The 16,950-nt window shown below is 39.2% G+C and overlaps 1 protein-coding gene across 2 annotated transcripts in view; it reads right to left on the bottom strand.

The window, feature by feature from the left end:
• Window positions 1-7,185: 7,185 nt before the first annotated feature.
• Window positions 7,186-16,950, bottom strand: part of LOC113007925 (obg-like ATPase 1) — a 51,885-nt gene continuing 42,120 nt past the window's right edge. For both annotated transcript variants that reach the window (XM_080290408.1, XM_026144988.2), the window contains exons 8-11: window positions 13,720-13,860; window positions 13,068-13,164; window positions 9,639-9,761; window positions 7,186-7,649 (exon numbers count right to left, since the gene is read on the bottom strand). In XM_080290408.1, coding sequence (XP_080146534.1) covers window positions 7,548-7,649; window positions 9,639-9,761; window positions 13,068-13,164; window positions 13,720-13,860 — 463 coding nt within the window. In that variant the 3' untranslated portion in view covers window positions 7,186-7,547. The remainder of the gene's footprint in view (window positions 7,650-9,638; window positions 9,762-13,067; window positions 13,165-13,719; window positions 13,861-16,950) is intronic.

Below are 16,950 nucleotides of genomic sequence, written 5' to 3'. Positions count from 1 at the left end.
TTCCTGTTTGGTATGCATTTTCAGCTGGACTGTGTTGGTGGCACTGAGGGTTGTATTTACATTGTTGTTAACCCTGTTTTAGTCCAAAGCATGGCAGTCACGCTCTCTGTATGATCTTAACTATAGTTCAAGAGCTCTGTCTGCCACCTACAGCTGTTCTCCACCAGATCACCTGTTCATCAGTGATCAATAGTGAGTATTCATATCCTTTACTTTAAGTACTGTGAGTAGTAGGCAAAAATATCTCAAAAAAGCAGCACACCATGCCGCAATCTAAACAAAGTAATTGACATCTATGCAAAGCCTAAGACTTTGCGACTCTTGAGAACCACGGTTACAACCACTATCCACAAACTCAGAAACCTTGGAACAGTGGTGAACCTTTCCAGGAAATTACTCTAAAATCGCATTGGTGACTCATACAGGAGGTCACAAAAGAACCTAGAACAACATCTGAAGGACAGCAAACCTGACTTGCCTGAGTCAGGTCAACTTCAGTGTTCAACAATAAGAGGGAGACTGGGCAAAAATGGTATTTATCTGAAAGTTTCAAGGAGAAAACCACGAAGACTTGTTTCACATTTGCCAAAAAAACATCTTGATGCTCCTCAAGGCAATTTTGGGAACATATTCTAGGGACTGACATTACAAAAGTTGACATTTTTGGAAGGTTTGTGTCCTGTTACACATGGCGTAAATCTAACATAGCATTTGATAAAAGCTACGGAAGCGTAGAGCTGCCACCCAGGCAAAAGAAAAATAGAGCTATATCACGTTATAACGCGAAAAGTTTATTGTTCTAACCATATACTTTTCACGTTTCAACAACATAAAATCACGTTATTACAATTGACATAATTATCACATTCATGTAATATTATATTTATATTGTAAGAACGTGAAAGTTTTTTTTGTTATAACGTGATAATTATGTACATTGTAATACGTGATATTATGTTGTTCAAATGTGAAAAGTATATTGTACTAACATGAAAAGTATATTGTTAGAACAATAAAGTTTTCAAGTTATATTGTGATATAGCTGTATTTTTCTATTGCCTGGGTGGCAGCTCTACGCTTCCGTAAAAAGCAGTCACACACGGTGGTGGTAATACGATGGTCTGGGGCTGCTTTGCAGTTTCAGGACCTGGAACACTTGTCGTAATTGATGGAACCATGAATTTTGCTCTCTACCAGAAAATCCGGAAGGAGAATTTCCAACCATCAGTTTGTGCCATGAAGTACAATACACTTGGGTTATGCAACAGGACAATGACCGGAAACACACCAGCAAGTTCACCTCTTATTAAAAAGAAATGGGACACAGATAAAATATTACAAACTGTAATCTGAAAAGTAACTAGAATTAGAATAGAATAGAATTCAACTTTATTGTCATTGCACATGCACAGGTACAGGGCAACGAAATGCAGTTTGCATCCATCCAGAAGTGCTTAGTGATATAGATATATTACAATATATATTAGCAATAATATAGATATGTAAGTATATTACAGAAATGGGTCTATTATGTTATAATGTACATGGTATGAAGTATGTTGTGAATATTCTATAACTATAAGTATGTACAGGCTGTAGTGAGTACAAGCTATGTACAGGATATGGACAGGATATAAATATGAAAAACTATACAGAATATGAAATAAATAACTTTACAGGAATCTGAGATATACAGCTATACAGAAATGGGAACTATGCAAGTTGTAAACAGTTGTAGGGTTAAAAACTACAACTGTTTGACAAATGTAGTGAAGTGAAACTTGCAATATTCCTCTCCCTGTTAAAGAAGGAAGATTTTATAAAGTTGCTTAAAAAGGGTGTACTAAAACCATATTTGTTACGTCCCAATGTGGCTAATGTTCTGTCATTTGTCACAGATCATGGGACCACAGGTCCTGCAGATCAGCCTACCATTTTGCAAGAAAACATTAGAGATGGCTGCTGTGAAGTCACACATTTAGAAGCAATCGAGCTAATGCAAATATCAGGTGTTTGGGTTTCTTTTCATTAGTTTCAGCGACCATGTACAAAATACACGAATCGCATGGTTTGTATCCGATTTAGCTACCAGTTAATTTCCATCTGCAGTTTCCGGGCAGATAAAAAACAGTAAGATGCAGTTAAAATCAGTCAGCAAAGCACACAGACAAGTATTTCCCTGCTCACACATTTATGCACATACACACATATAAGGACCCATGGAAATAAAAGATGAACAACACAAGTATCAAAATGTTAATCAATCAAAAAGTGACTCTAATTTAATCGACCAAACCACTATTATCTTTGCTGGTGCCATAACTTAGGAATATAATATTTTTGTGTGTACAAGGTTTTTAATTTCTCATCATGCAAAGTAACAAAAGGGTGGATTTTGACTAAAAACTCAGTTAGTGGCCTGCTGGGACTGAACTAATACAACTGATGGTTTGTACTGAGTCAGAATGCTAGATTAGCTTATACATATTTTAAAATTTAGGGAAGAGATTTACTCTACTCTTTAAGGCGATGATATGTGAAATTCCGATTCTGAATTCTCCCACGATGCATATGGAAATAGGAAGTTTTTGTGTCATTTACTTGGGGATAAAACACATTTGAGACAGAATCTGAGGTTGTATTTGACTGGATTTCTTCCCCTCCGTCTGATTGTGCGTATTACAACATTGTGAAAGTGCATTGAAATGAGAGTCTGCATGCTATTGTATCTGCTCTGTGGCTGTGATGCTATCAGGACCCCACTTCTCAGTATTATTTGTGGTGTGTCAGTTCCTCACAGTGCGCGACTGCAGTGAGGCTATTTCTCCCAACCTTCAATTCAAACTTGGCCCATTACAGCCAGACTACAAAAGCACTTTCCGTGCACTCAGGAGCTCACGGCAGTGAATGGTGGATATTTCCAATCACTCTGCTGTCAATCCAAATGTCAGGTAAACACAGGCCAATGGAAACAGCTTTAGAAAAACCTTGCAGCTACGTCTGTCTTACTCCAGGAGACCTTGGAAACGTATCAACAATTTCTACAGACCTCGAAGTTAAAGGGAAGAGTCAAATATCCTAAAAACAACACAAATGCAACACTCTGGTGGATGCAGTGGCCTACAAGAGGCAGGTTACTGCTCTTGTGTTTGTCTTTAAACCTGTGAGTATTCTCTAGAGCCATAGCTACAAACAAAGGAAATTAGATTGTATTGACAGATCTTGTATGCACCTCATGAGATGAATCTGAAATCTGCAGAGCAGTTACCCAGTGGACGTTTCATTTTGTCTGTAAAAGTTCAGTGTAGCATGGGCAGAAATGACCTTTTAACTAGGACCTTTAAAATACTATGCAAATGCAATGTTTTATTAATAAACTCTATGAAATTATAGTTGAAAGTCTATAAAAGCAAAGCAGTCTGTTGCAATGCAAAAACTTCTCTGCAGCAGCTTCTAGGAGTGGACATTGCTTATGTGGCACATAGTAGAAATAAGAAAGATAACTGAGTGAGTCCACAATGGCTCTGAGTGTTTCGTATTAACATATTGACAGTTGTTTTCATGAAGGCCAGTCCAAGAGAGAGTGACCCCACAGAGAGAAACTGCCCTACTGGGGGCACTGTAAATGGGTCCAGAGAGAAAAAATTGAAACTGGTGCAGAATGAAGAAGTGTGGATGGAATATCAAATGTGTGTCAGACACAACTATGAAGCACCTGAGACAGGAACAATCATACCGTTCTTTGTCAGAGGCGCTTTATACAATGAGGGCTGAGGTCAAACGTAGCTACTAGAAAACTTTTTATGATATTCTTATTGTGGAAGTTCAACATCCTGTCAACACAGAGGATGTGTGGATGCATTTCCCATTCGGGATCACAATCGAACCTATGAATTTTATTTAAACATATAAGGATAGACGGTTCTTTGATAGTAGATTGCATGGCACAAAAGCAAAGGTTAAACAACGACCAGCAGGCACAAAGGTGGAAAGTATGAAAAGACATACATTTACAAACATAAACAGCAGCTAGACAACCAGCAGTGCGGTAAACAGCGGAGCAAGGGTGCAGCACAGAGTGCAGCAACGTGGTATAAGTTTCTCAGATACACATTATGTGTCATTGTGGAGTAGATTCAACCTGACAGCATAACCGAAAAGTCACCATTGTTTAACAGAGTAAAAACATTTTATTGAGAAGAATGAAGTATAAGTAGCAGAAAAGCCAAAATGCAGCGTTTCCATATGAGGACACAACGTCTCAGGAGGTTAAACTCGGTGGCCACAGTTACAGCTACACAATTAATTGTAATGCAGTTCCATATTTTTGCATAGTAAATAATGCCTGGCATTATGCTCAGTAATGACAAAATAGAGGACACAAAACACCTAGTCCAGTGCAACACCTTTACTTGTCACCTTTATATATCAACTATAAGATTATAATTATGGATTTTAAACTATTAGTAATTATAGTTTCAGAGCTGGTGCTCTGAATTGCAATAGATTTTGCAGGTGTGTGTAATTAAGAGGCCAGTATATATGCACAGCAGTTAGAGCAGCACGTAACAGTAAAGGTGGGAAGATGCACAGGAGTCGTTTCTTGGACATTACATAGACGATGTAGCCGTTTATTGTTTAAATGATGGTTTGCTGCATTTTGTGTGATAGTTTAAACACCTAACTTGTTATTAAGACTGCGACCATGATGGCACAGAAAGGAGATTTGTGATGTGGCAACAATAAAGAAAAAGAGAAACTAAATTCCAGAGGTTATGATTTAAATACTCTTTTCTAAGCTTCCTCTCAGCTGTTTATGGCATTCTTTTCACTCAGCACTACTTTGGACAATGTTTTATCACCCTGACTGTGGGAGCAATAACTCAAAGCATGGTAGTTCAACATGAAGGAGAGGAAACGCTTGCATGAAGTATCATATGTGAATGTAAACTTTTTTTCCCCCCTTAAAGTCCAATCCTGCTTCCGTATTACCTCCATTCAGCGTACGGCATTTGGCACACAGAGAAGTCACACAATAGCAGCAATTACAACATGGCAACATTTTTATTGTTATCCAAAATAGAGATAATTTCCTCACAGTAATAATATGATACAGCATGTTTATAATAACCATTGAATTTCCCAACACGATCCCTCGTGTGTAGTTACTGCTCTGAAAAATGCCATAGTTATTTATATGTTTATTTGTTATAACTCACACATTCCGTTTAAAAAAATAAATAAAAAAATCTTCAAAGCTCTTTGGTGTCCGTGTGATTTACAGCAGCAGGCCGCAGTCTGTTTTGTTGGGTGTGTGTTTTAAAGTGAGCTTTCCACTCTGTGTCCTTCTTGGTTTGATGCCACTGTGGTTTGCCTCGGGGCAGAGTGGCACCACTTGATTGATGGTGCTGACGGCACATTTGTACCAGCAGAGATTCTGTCACATTTCTGGGCTCGTTTCATGAGCCCTGCCGGGCAGTTTTTACAGTCCTACCTATGTCACCCGGTAATGTTTACGGATACTTTAACACGGGTTTGTTTTTGCTATTAACTGTGAGGTTGTGCATATATATATATATTTTATAATGTGTTCCATGATGTCAGGACACCCAATGACTTTATAATTCATGAATCCTTGCTTCTTCTGTGACAGCAAAATTATTGGTATCAAATCCTGAAACAGCATGTTGAGGACTTTTTCGGTCTGGTGTTTTGTTCCTATACTGCATCTGCATGATTCTAAATAGCTTTATTACTTGCCCTGAAATGATTTATTGTCACTTTATGAAAAACAAAATACTCCATGACCCAGACCGCTGGGAACAACTCATCAATCCCCGAGCCTCAAAACTGCAGCAGATGAATAATCTTCTGTGTTGGGTTTAGGTTGGCCAACACCAATACCACCCCGAGAAGAATGCAAAAACAGTTTAGTCTCAAGCCCCCATTGTGCTCTCCAGAGGATTTGTATGGTTTCACTTAGAAACCAGTCAACTCAAAGCAGTCCGTCGTAAAAGCATATACTGTACGCGAGAGCTCTAAGTGTTGGTAGCAATAACATTCTTGGTCTGCTGCAAGAAATTTCAGTGATTAAAACCACTGGTTAATGGTAAAGCTACCAAGAAAAATAAGCTTAATGTTATTTGATACACATGTTGTCATCCGTCATTCTTTCTAAGTAACCACAATAAACACTATCCTATATTTTGCCACTGATCTCAAACTCTGAAAACTATAATCCACCTTATTTCCATGACAAACACTATGCTTTGTAGTGCGAGCACAGGCTCCACTCCATAAAACATCCCATCCAAAAAACTTGGATATGCAATACTCTTTCTGAAAAATGACCATTTTTATTCAATCTTTTTGTTCCCATCAAAAAGCCATTTTTTTCTCCGCAGTCTTAATGGTTACAAGATATTCAGCAAAGCACTGCTGATCTGCAGCTCTTTGTTCGGACTCCCACGGAGAATACAATCTTACTTTGGAGCACTGCGGCTGCAGCCATACAATTCCATCAGCATAAACGCTTCACAAACACTTACACACAAAGTATAGGGGGTGAGAAAAACACTACTTCAGACAACAGGAATCGTTTTCTGGTTGTGCTTGTGGATTGTATCAACTTCTATTTTCATACCATACAGAATATACTAAAAGCTGGAGTTTTTATTTTTATTTTTGTAAAAATATGGCTTGTATGAATATTTCTTGGATTTTTGTGTGTGTGTGCAGATGTGTATTTGTTGTTCAAGGATGGGAGTAGGAAACTTTAAACATAAAAAATGTGCTATTCTTATTTTTTTTTTGTTTTTTTTTGTTTTTTTTTGTTTTTTTTTTGTTTTTTTTTAGGGACAGAGTCAAAAAGCTGGTGGCATAGTGAAAGAGAGCACATGTATAATATCATACAATAATGTCATAAAAATGATAAATGAAAGGTTAACTCAGTCTCTTTGCAAATAATCATTTAAAGTGACCATTTCTTTTGGCCAAGACACCTGCATCCAGCATGTGCCCTTCCAAAATCAGCTTCAGTTAACAGATTTAATTATAATTGTCCCCTCTATGCTACAGTCAGTGTCAGCTGTGTCTTTTAATTCTCTAATCAGCGGTCGGCAGGACCGCTATCACTATCCCCATGCAGCTTCCCACTCAATACAGACATCCCAAAACACACACAGATTGGTTTTGTCAAATGTTTTATTGAGTGTAGACATCTGGGCTACTGTAAAACATGCATTATCTGCAGAAGGGGGAGAGGAGCAGGTGGCATTGTCCCCGCTGTCAGCTGTGTCAGTGCTGGCACCCGTGATGGAGATTAATGAAGTATCTGGAGAGTAATATGCTCCTTCAAATGCTGCTACAATTTGGAGTGGGGGCCGATCCTGATCTTAAATAGCAAAGCTGTCAGAGTTTACTGAACCTGTGCCTTGGCACACGAGTGGGGGATTCAGTCCTACAGCATGGAAAACAAAAAGTGTAAAAGTGGCCAGATATAAGGCAACAAGACAGTCAGTTGTGCAAACAAACGCATTGTTCTTGCGTCACTTTTTCTTTGGTGCGTTCGGCGCGTTGAATTTAAAAAAGATGATGTCTCCATCCTCGACGATGTAGTTTCTTCCCTGCTGTCTGTATTTACCAGCTGCCTGTGGGGTTAAAAAAATAAAAAGAATCATTAAAATAATATAAAAGATTGTAAGCTGTATGCTAAGAAATAGCTAGTCTGTCATGTGGATGAACTCGAGCAGATTAAAAACTCTTTATAATTTAAATAATATTAGAAAAGATTTAACTTGAACTAAAATTACACTTGCAAATGTTCATCTACACATGCATACACACTCACACACACACGCCTGCACAGGCGCACGCACGCACACACAAGTGCACGCATGTTTTGTTTGAGGGGTGCCTGAATTCCCACTGAGTGATAATCCTCTCTTCTGCCCATTTCAGTTTCATGTGCACAAGCACAAAATGTTAATAAGTCTTTGATTACAGCACTATAAAACTTCTCAAGGAAACAAAATAAGTTCTAACATTTCTTTTGTGTACAGTAAGTGTTTGTTCTCCTTCCCGGCAAACTCAAAATAATTGACTTGAAGTGCTAATACGGACAGGTTTATGCATTCTGGTTCTGCACAGTGCACAATTAATTAGAAGAATCAATGTCCCTTTAAAGGCTCAGGAGACCATTTAATCCAAGCTCAATACCACCAGAAACACTGGATGGAGAGGGAGACAGGAAAAAAAATCAATGGCTATTTGTGATTCCTGAGTATGTATTAAACCAGACACGTCTAACTGGTTCATTTGCACTTGAAAGCAGCCATCTGGAGCAGCAAGCTTGGCTTAAGCAGATATGATTACTAATAATGTGATATCCCTGTACACTGGCCCTATTCAGACAGCCTATTCCCACAACTGGCATTAAATAGCATGGACCTTAATGCCACAGTCAGAAACGCTCCATGTTCTTCTGAGGCTCAAAAAGGGATTAGTAAGAGAGCATGCAGTAAGGACCTGACACTGAGATCTCAACCTCTGATAACAATGGCGAAACCCCCCAGAGACTTACATATTTCGCTCTCTTTTTGCAGCTTATGGAGGGTGTGGACAATACACTGCCGATGCATTAAATATCAAATATTTATTAAAAAGGACTTGAATAGCAAGGAGATTTAAATGTTTTTTTTTTTTTGTGCTTCCTTTCCACACTGGTCCCCGTGGGCCCTTTGTGCCACCATAATTACATTAGTTGAGTCTGTAAGTGGGCACATGGAGTTGATGGTGGTGATAGGGGGATTGCGACAGCATGGCTTACAGCTGCTTCGCACAAGTGTTGCACATAAAATCAGAGTCACTTCTGCTTTAATTAACTGAGATTTAAAAGTAGATTTTTTTCTCGTTAAAGAAAATAAAGGATTGAAAAAAAAGTGCACCTTTAATTTAAAAGGCATCCTACAGTGTCGATGAACTCATTATTAACCGTGTGCATTCGATAAGTTGATTGCAGTTTGCAGATTTTAAACAAATTTTCAATGTCAAACTTGGAGCAGGAAAGAAAAGTATTGTGTTGCCTTTAGCAGTGAAATGACTTAATACACTTGATAGGTGTGTCCACAAGGTGCAGTTAAAAAGGTCAAAACAAACACTGCCCATAAAAACAGAAGACATGCAAGTCACATTTCTGTGCTGCAAACCATGAAACAGTCCTTATTTAAGGAATTTCACACTTTATTTAACTTGCCGCTTTATATCACTGTCACATGCCTACAGTGGCTTGGGGATTTGGTAACAGAGAGCTCTAAGCTAACAGCGCACTCTGTAGATCTGATCAATGCCTGGTGAGGTGAAGAAGTGCTTCCTTGGAGCGACTGCGCTGAGCCACGAGCAAGAACTACCATCAGCCAGTTAAGACACATTGTGATAAAGATATGCACAGCTGGAGCAGAATGGCAGTGTTTAGAGCCAGAATCAGCTGGCTTGTCAGGAGTGGTGCTGGAGTGTGTGCAGTAATTTCTTCCCCTGAGTAAAGGTGAAGAGCAGTTTTCAGTAGGAGCTGTGTGGCGACTGTCAGCTCCACTGATCACAGGAGACTTCCCCTCATCTCCTCTGGCACCCTGACTGCTCACCTTGACAGCACTCTCGCTGCCTTCCTCTTTAAAATCCTGGAATTTCATTACTTCCGCCATAATGAAGCCCCTCTCAAAGTCTGTGTGGATCTTCCCCGCAGCCTGTGGAGCCTTAGTTCCTTTCTGTCACAAGGAAGGAAAAGAGAGGACAAATGAATTGTTTTGGAGAAGATGGATTACAGCATGCGAGCGACACGGTGTTTGATGGGGTGATAGCGTTGTGATCACTCTGGGGGTGATTTTCAGTCGGGGGTATTCTTGCCTCAGTCCTGATTTCTGGATAGCTTTCCACTCAGTTGTGACCTGCTAGGGTAGCCTGGATACCGATAAGGACCCAGCACTGCTATCAATGCCTCCTGATTCCCATTCCGTGGTGGTATTGATTTCTGTCCAAGCAATCTTGCCTCATTGTGGGTCGCTGCTCGGCTCTCTGGTCATGACAGCAAGAAGACCCAGCATTGCAGTGAGAAGCAAGCGTGGTATAGACCCCACTGCATCAGGCCTTTACTATTGTGAGAGTTTGGTAATTCAAATTCAGCTCAACCCTTCAGTGGTATTTCACTATGTTGAATGTACTCCTGTGAGTTTTGGAGTATTATAACTTTTTACATTTACACAGCAGAGATTTGATATTAACTGGAGCTGTTTGAGATTTCAATTTACATGTAACAGTTTAATAGATGTATAAAATATGTATATATAATTTATATATTGCACTTTGAGCCCTCTCTAACACTCCAAGACAAAACTGGTGACTGACAAAATGTGCAATTTATATGCGTTGAAATAATGCTGGGTGGAAATGACAAATGACCCAAATAAGTGACGTGGCTGCTGTGCATCATTATGACTCCTGCCTGTCGACCTGCTCGCTCCCTCTCTGCTCTGCAGCTCCGTGCTCAGAAACTGTTGAGCAGTTTTAATTATGTATATAATCAGGTTGGGGTCAACATATTTCATGCCAAAAGAATGATGCGTATTTAATGACTCTAATACATTACCATCTACTTGCAATCTCATTGACGGAGTGCTTGTGAGTTTAACTACCATTAATCAGCATCAAGGTTTGTCTATCTGGAGAAAAATAGATTAAGGGAGGGATTTTTTTCATATGGTGCATTACAAGAGATCCACATTGTCCTAGTTAAGAGCTATGCAGAGCAGGCTGATAGATAATGGTCACCTCGAGGCTGCCTAATAAAGCATGTTAAAGGACTTAGGAACACGACATTACTGAGTGTAGTTTTTACAATGCAAGATGTATTGGCTTAATATAGTTACTCACTGATGCTTACCTGACTAAATGCCCCTCACACACAATCAAGGCTGGCTGTAATCAGTTATGCTGAGGAGGACAAGCGTGTTTTCGAGGATGCCTTTGAAGTGTTTTGGGACTTTGCTCTAAATAGCGAGGACATCAGTCATGCTGAGACGTGTGCATCTAAACATGGTGATGTCATCTGACTAAAATGTAACGTGTCTTGTGAGGATGAAGAGCGAGTGAGCTCATCTTCCCCTCTGGGTTGTGCTTAGTTTAAAAATGCTTAGAAAAGAAAAATAAAGGATCAAGTTTGATGTGTGGATGGGTGTCATATAATCTCCAACAAAACATTTAACATTCACCCGAAATATGATTTTGGTGAATCGTTTGAAGGTGGCTAAATTTTGTTTCAACCACAATATAAAAGAATTAGGGAAAAAAAGGAGACCCTGTCTAGTGGAGAGCAGAAATTCATATAGATCCCATTAAAAAAAAAGTATGTGTCATTTTTTCTCATGCCAAAAAAAATCAAGTGAACATTGTGTTCCTTATAAGAAACATGCAATTTTATTATATATTTATATAAATATATTTAAATGGAGAAAAAGGAAAATTCTTGTGCTTTTTAAAAAAAAATGTCTTTCTTATTAGTTAAAAAAGAAACAGGACATTTATCACTGCAATTTGCTATAGCAGATATTACAAATGCATATTGGAGTCCTCTAGGACATATTTGGAAACCTGTGTATTACTCATAATGTAACTGTCTGAAGCCACGTCTCTATCTAATAATAACAATAATAACAACAATAATAGTAATAATAATGAAGCACGAGATAGCATTTTAAATTAGTGTTTTGTTTGTGTGAAAAATCGATTCATCTTTTCGTGAAGAACAGTGCACTCGTAAATCTTATGCAAAATAATCCACCCATGCACTGAAAAGTAGATGTCTGAAAATAGGCTGAAGCCAATATGAGCTTATTCAAAGTCAAGGGAAAATGATCTTGGTAAAGCTGCATCATACGCAGAACAAACACCCCTATTTATGTGTGTTTTGTAAGTGGACAAGTGATGCCATCTTTGGGCAAGATAAAAATTTAAGCAGTATTTCCATCAGTGGTCAAATCTGTAACCCGCCCACACATGAGACTTTTTCTACCATTATTGCCTCCACCATCTATAGTGGGCTATTTCAAGATTTTGAACAAATTGAACAACAAAATGTGAACAGTGAACGGTCTCACACTCGGGGAACAAAACCATAATGATCTGCTTGGTGACAAGTTCTTTGAATAGATGCCATTGTGGAAAATTGCAATGCTTTTTTGAAAATGGGACTCCTTTTTTCAAACGGACAAGTTATGTTTATGAGATTGAAAGCATTCTGTATCGTAAAAAAAAAAACATTCAAATTACAATCCTTTGAAATATCTGATGGGATGAAAGAATGGATATGAATTTGTATGACTGAATACAACCCAAATCTTTAGTTGTTGAAGTTTCTCAAAAGTTACTTTGTTGTATTTTTAAACCACCGATATGAACTTATAAATGTTACTCAGACAAAATAGCTTATTATTTCTGCACTCGATACTTCTATCTGCTCAAGGAAAGAAAATATAAGTGGACACAATACCAACATGCAAAGCAAACATCTGTATTGATGTAAATGCTGCGATCCCATTGCACAAAGCTCTTGGCGGGCTGGGCTCAGTAAACTGAGACACACGGGGAGGAGGAGCCCCCAGCAAGGCCCACAAACAGTCGAATGAAAAGCGACATCAATTTTGGCACAGACAACCTCCGTCACACAGATTAGGCAGGCACAATGCACAGGCTCCTTATCTCCAGCGGCAGGAGGAGGGCAGGCAGATCTGCACAGGATGGAAACATTCTCATGGACGTAATGGGCAAAATCAATTGTTGCCCTCCTCAATCAATGTAGCCCCCAGTTTCACTGTTCAGCAGCTCACCAGTAATTGAAGTTATCCTTGGTCTGTAATGACTAGCTAAAGCACAACCATGACAAAGTTGAAAGTGTGCGATATCAGTGAAGGTGCCAGCAGGGTGGAACATGGGATACTGTGTGTATTCGTGTGTGTGTGTGTGAGTCTGATACACACGCTCACATGTACGTATGCGCACAGCAGGCAGCTGGCACTTACCCGAATGGTCCATGCACGGACCTCATCTGGTCCAGCAGTGAAGAAGTACTCCAGCTGCAGGGCTGCGTAGCCTGCCTTGATGATCTTGCTCAGGGCACTGGTGGGGAGAGATTTCAGCTTGAATCGAGGGGTCTGAACTGTTTAAGTATTCTTTATCGCTGCTGCTGCCTAGACAAAGTTCACCTCAATGGCAAGGCCCCATTCATTCCAATATAAACTCATTAAGTGAATAAGATGGGTCACTTCGTTTCGCATAAGACATTCAACTCTCCAATGGTTTCTTTGATTAATTAGGAGGCTTGTAGACTCATTTAACATTTTTAAGAATTCAACCCAATGCCTCGATCTTTGCTGAGAGAAAGAAGGGGGAAAAAAATCTGCTGTCACAATTTTTCTCTCCATAGAGGTTTTCACACAAGAACAATAAACCCAAAATGCCCAAGTTATAATTATACCTACAGATGACAGATGACAGTTAAAAACTTAATTTAGAGGAAAACCCTTTGACTGAGTTGTTCAGTAAGAAGAGGGATCCTTTGCTTTATAATGGTAATTACTCTGCCATTTATTATTCTATCAGCACATGCAATTAAAGGAGTGCATGGAGGACACAGCTGATAATAAAGTGTGGGGAGACTGAATGCTAATTAACCTCTGCGTCTTGTGCTCTGTGCTGTACTTCTGCCTCTCCTCTTCACTCTTGTCCTGCAGCAGGCTCTCTAGGCCGCCACTAAAGGGGATGACCAAGGCTCCGGGGTCATGACTGTCCACCCACTCCTTGATTTTCACCAACCTGATTAAAAAAAAATAAAAACAGCAGTCGCAAAACACGTTGGAGGACTTGATTAACATGAACGTATTTGTTATTCGCTGCATGCATGCATATTCATGAGAGCAGCTGAAAATATGAGTGTTTGTGGGAGACTGCACTCTAAAGGTGGCATTTCCTTTCAGAGTTTGACTTTCTTTCCGTTCAAGTTCTCAACTAAAAATCAGACTTGACTACACGTCCTTTATCAAAGAGAAAGAAACATAATAAAAATACAAAAACTGGATTTATATATATATATATATATGTATAAAACAGGTCCTAATATTTTCAGTGATCCTAAAATGATGCCAAAAGTAGGAGGGCATTCATTTCCACTTTAAGACATAAAGCAGTAAAAAGTGTCAAGAATATTTGCTGAAGTTTGGGTTTTCATTCATTTTATTTTATTGTTAAATATGTTACCTGATTCTTTTTGTTTTCAGCACCTTCTTTATGGTGTTAAATGTTGTGTTTTGTATCATTAACCTAATTCAGACTTTTAAAGACATTTGTATGTCATTTCACGCTGTTTTGTCCTTGTTGTAATTTGAGGTATTCTTAAATTAATTGCACAGAAAGACAGTTTAGCCACTTTTAGGTGGAAAAGTGGCTAAGGTCAGCAGTTCACCTCATGGCTTCTTTTCAAAAGAGTTCAAAAAACAAACAGATGATGCCACTGTGGTCACATTTTTTTTTATACTTAATCAATAGCTGTGACTTCCCTTTTTGCACTTCTCGAATAAATGTGACACCTTTGCTCCTGCAGATAATAAATAAATGATTTAAATAGACATTAAAATAATCAGTTCGACAACAAGACTGTTCTTAATAAGTGCATTTTGAAATCGCTCAAGCAAAAAGTCACACATTTCTCTCTGAAATGTGGAAGTGAAATTCACGATATACTTTTTTAAACTATGAAAAAAGAAATCTTCCACCAGCCGAGTGTTTTTTTGAATGTTAGATAAACATTAACATTCAAGCAACGAGAAAGCACTGCAACTAACCACCTACTGTTATCTTTGGCACTTTCTTAACTGCATGATCTTTTTTTTCCTTTACGTGTTCTTGTCCAGCAGGACACCTGACATTGCAGGACAAAGATATCCTCACAGCTAATGGTAACCCTCAGTCAGAACAATACGAGGGGGTTAGAGCAATTATGAGATTAGCCTCACAAGCTCCGAGGCTGGGATTGGACGGATCTCAAAGAGCAGCATCACACAAATCCATTTTCACACGGCGGCTCCTGGGCTGGATTGATTCTAAGGGGTCCCTGTCATTATCTGTAATCCTAGTTTCCTGTTTAAAGCCCATAAGAATCAAAGACTGGGAGGAACCACACCACCTCAATACCACATCTATTCCAATAACAATGTCACCGCTTTATCACCTGCAGCACCCTATCGCTGCTCCTACCTAATGATTATCAGTATACAATATATGACAAGGTAACGGGCAAAACGAAGAGCACAGTTTTGCTTTGATTGAATGTTTTTCTCAACAAGTTAAAATAACACCACAGGCCGGCGCAGTAAATCTGAAATGCCTCATATGCCAGGTCATCTGTCTGCCTTTTCAGATGGACATCTATTAAGAGGAATAACCTAATATTTCCCTTACTGTTCACACCATGTATGCAGATCTGACGCTTGACTGCCACCACAATAACACACAATAAGGTGGCATCCAACGTCTCGCCAATAAAGGACAGAAAAATAAAACACATTTAGCCAAAGCAGAAAACCTGAAAACATAGGAGATGGAGGGCGCTCCAAGAGGGGAAAAATCCAATCTGAGATAATAACAGCTGTAGTTTGTCACTTTTAGCAGCACAGCTGTCTTATTTGGTGGCACGTTATTTGCATTCCTCAGGTATTGCGTTCTCTACAGGCGGCTGAATAATGATTCACAAATCACTCTCTCCACACCAGTCAAGGGCTGTGATCCTTTGAATAGACCATTGTACCTGAGACTGTAATTGGTGAAGACTTGACAGAGCTGAGCCAAGCCAGCCAAGTAACAAAGAGGCTCTTGGTAGAAGGCTGAGGGATGATTTTAATAATGTGAAGCCGAGACGGAGAACGTGAGCTGCAAATGAGCACGGGGGTCTCCGGGTCCTTGCACTGAGTGACACAGGACCAGACAAACACCTTGCCACAGGAACATGAAACACCCCCTTCCCACAACTCCAGAAACAAAGCGCTGTCAATTAAGAGCTTTGAAGTGCCATCAACATGACTCCCAAAACCAATTCTGTCAACTTCACCACTGTCTACCCGTGCCACTTTGCAATTTGTATTTATGTCCCTTCCAATTATTTGTGTGAAATTTTATGTGGATGTGTAAATTTGGAAAAATGTTTATGTAAAACATGCTGCAGATTTCTTTGTGTCTTTATGGCTCTCAGTCATACTAAAGAATAAAGGGGTGTTCTTGTTCGTGGAGGCCCATTCACAGTGTGAAATGCCTATTTAACACAAGAAACAGGCCTGACTTTTGTTTTAGAGGAAGGTTTACTGCCTGATTAAAAATAAGCAAGTGAAAAGATATGCAGTTTTGTTAAAATCAGTAATAAGATGTAAGTAAAATATTTTCCCTGTAGGTCTTCTTCATCAACCTCGTACTCTAAACTAATACAAGTGAGAAAGATGTGTGTGCGTGTGTGTGTGCGTGTGTGTGTGCATGTGTGTGTGCATGTGTGAGAGAGAGCGTGTGCGAGTGCATGTGTCTTGTCAGTCTCTATTATGTCCCAGAACTGAGTGCCATCTCTCACTGCTCGGTTAATAGAAAGATTCAGCACTTTCTGCTCTTGATATCCCTCTCTGAACAAATGATGCCTGAAATTTTTATTCTTTTTATAATGGAATTCCAATGGCTTCTGCTGCAAATCAAGTGGAAATTTTTGCATATCAAGTGGGAAAAATTAAATGTTAACCACGTTTTAATGTGATTAAGGGTGACAGAGACATTATTTCTGCTAATCATTCACTGGCTTGAAGGCTCAAACAAGTCCAAGGAACAAGCTGTGTTTGTGCTCTCAGATCAAATGGAAAAATATAGTTTTTTTTA

The sequence above is a fragment of the Astatotilapia calliptera genome, chromosome 16 (genome assembly GCF_964374335.1).
Source record: "Astatotilapia calliptera chromosome 16, fAstCal68.1, whole genome shotgun sequence".
In the NCBI taxonomy this organism is placed as follows: Eukaryota; Metazoa; Chordata; class Actinopteri; order Cichliformes; family Cichlidae; genus Astatotilapia; species Astatotilapia calliptera.
Note: the sequence above shows the minus strand (reverse complement) of the source record. Positions and strands in the feature narration are given on the sequence as shown.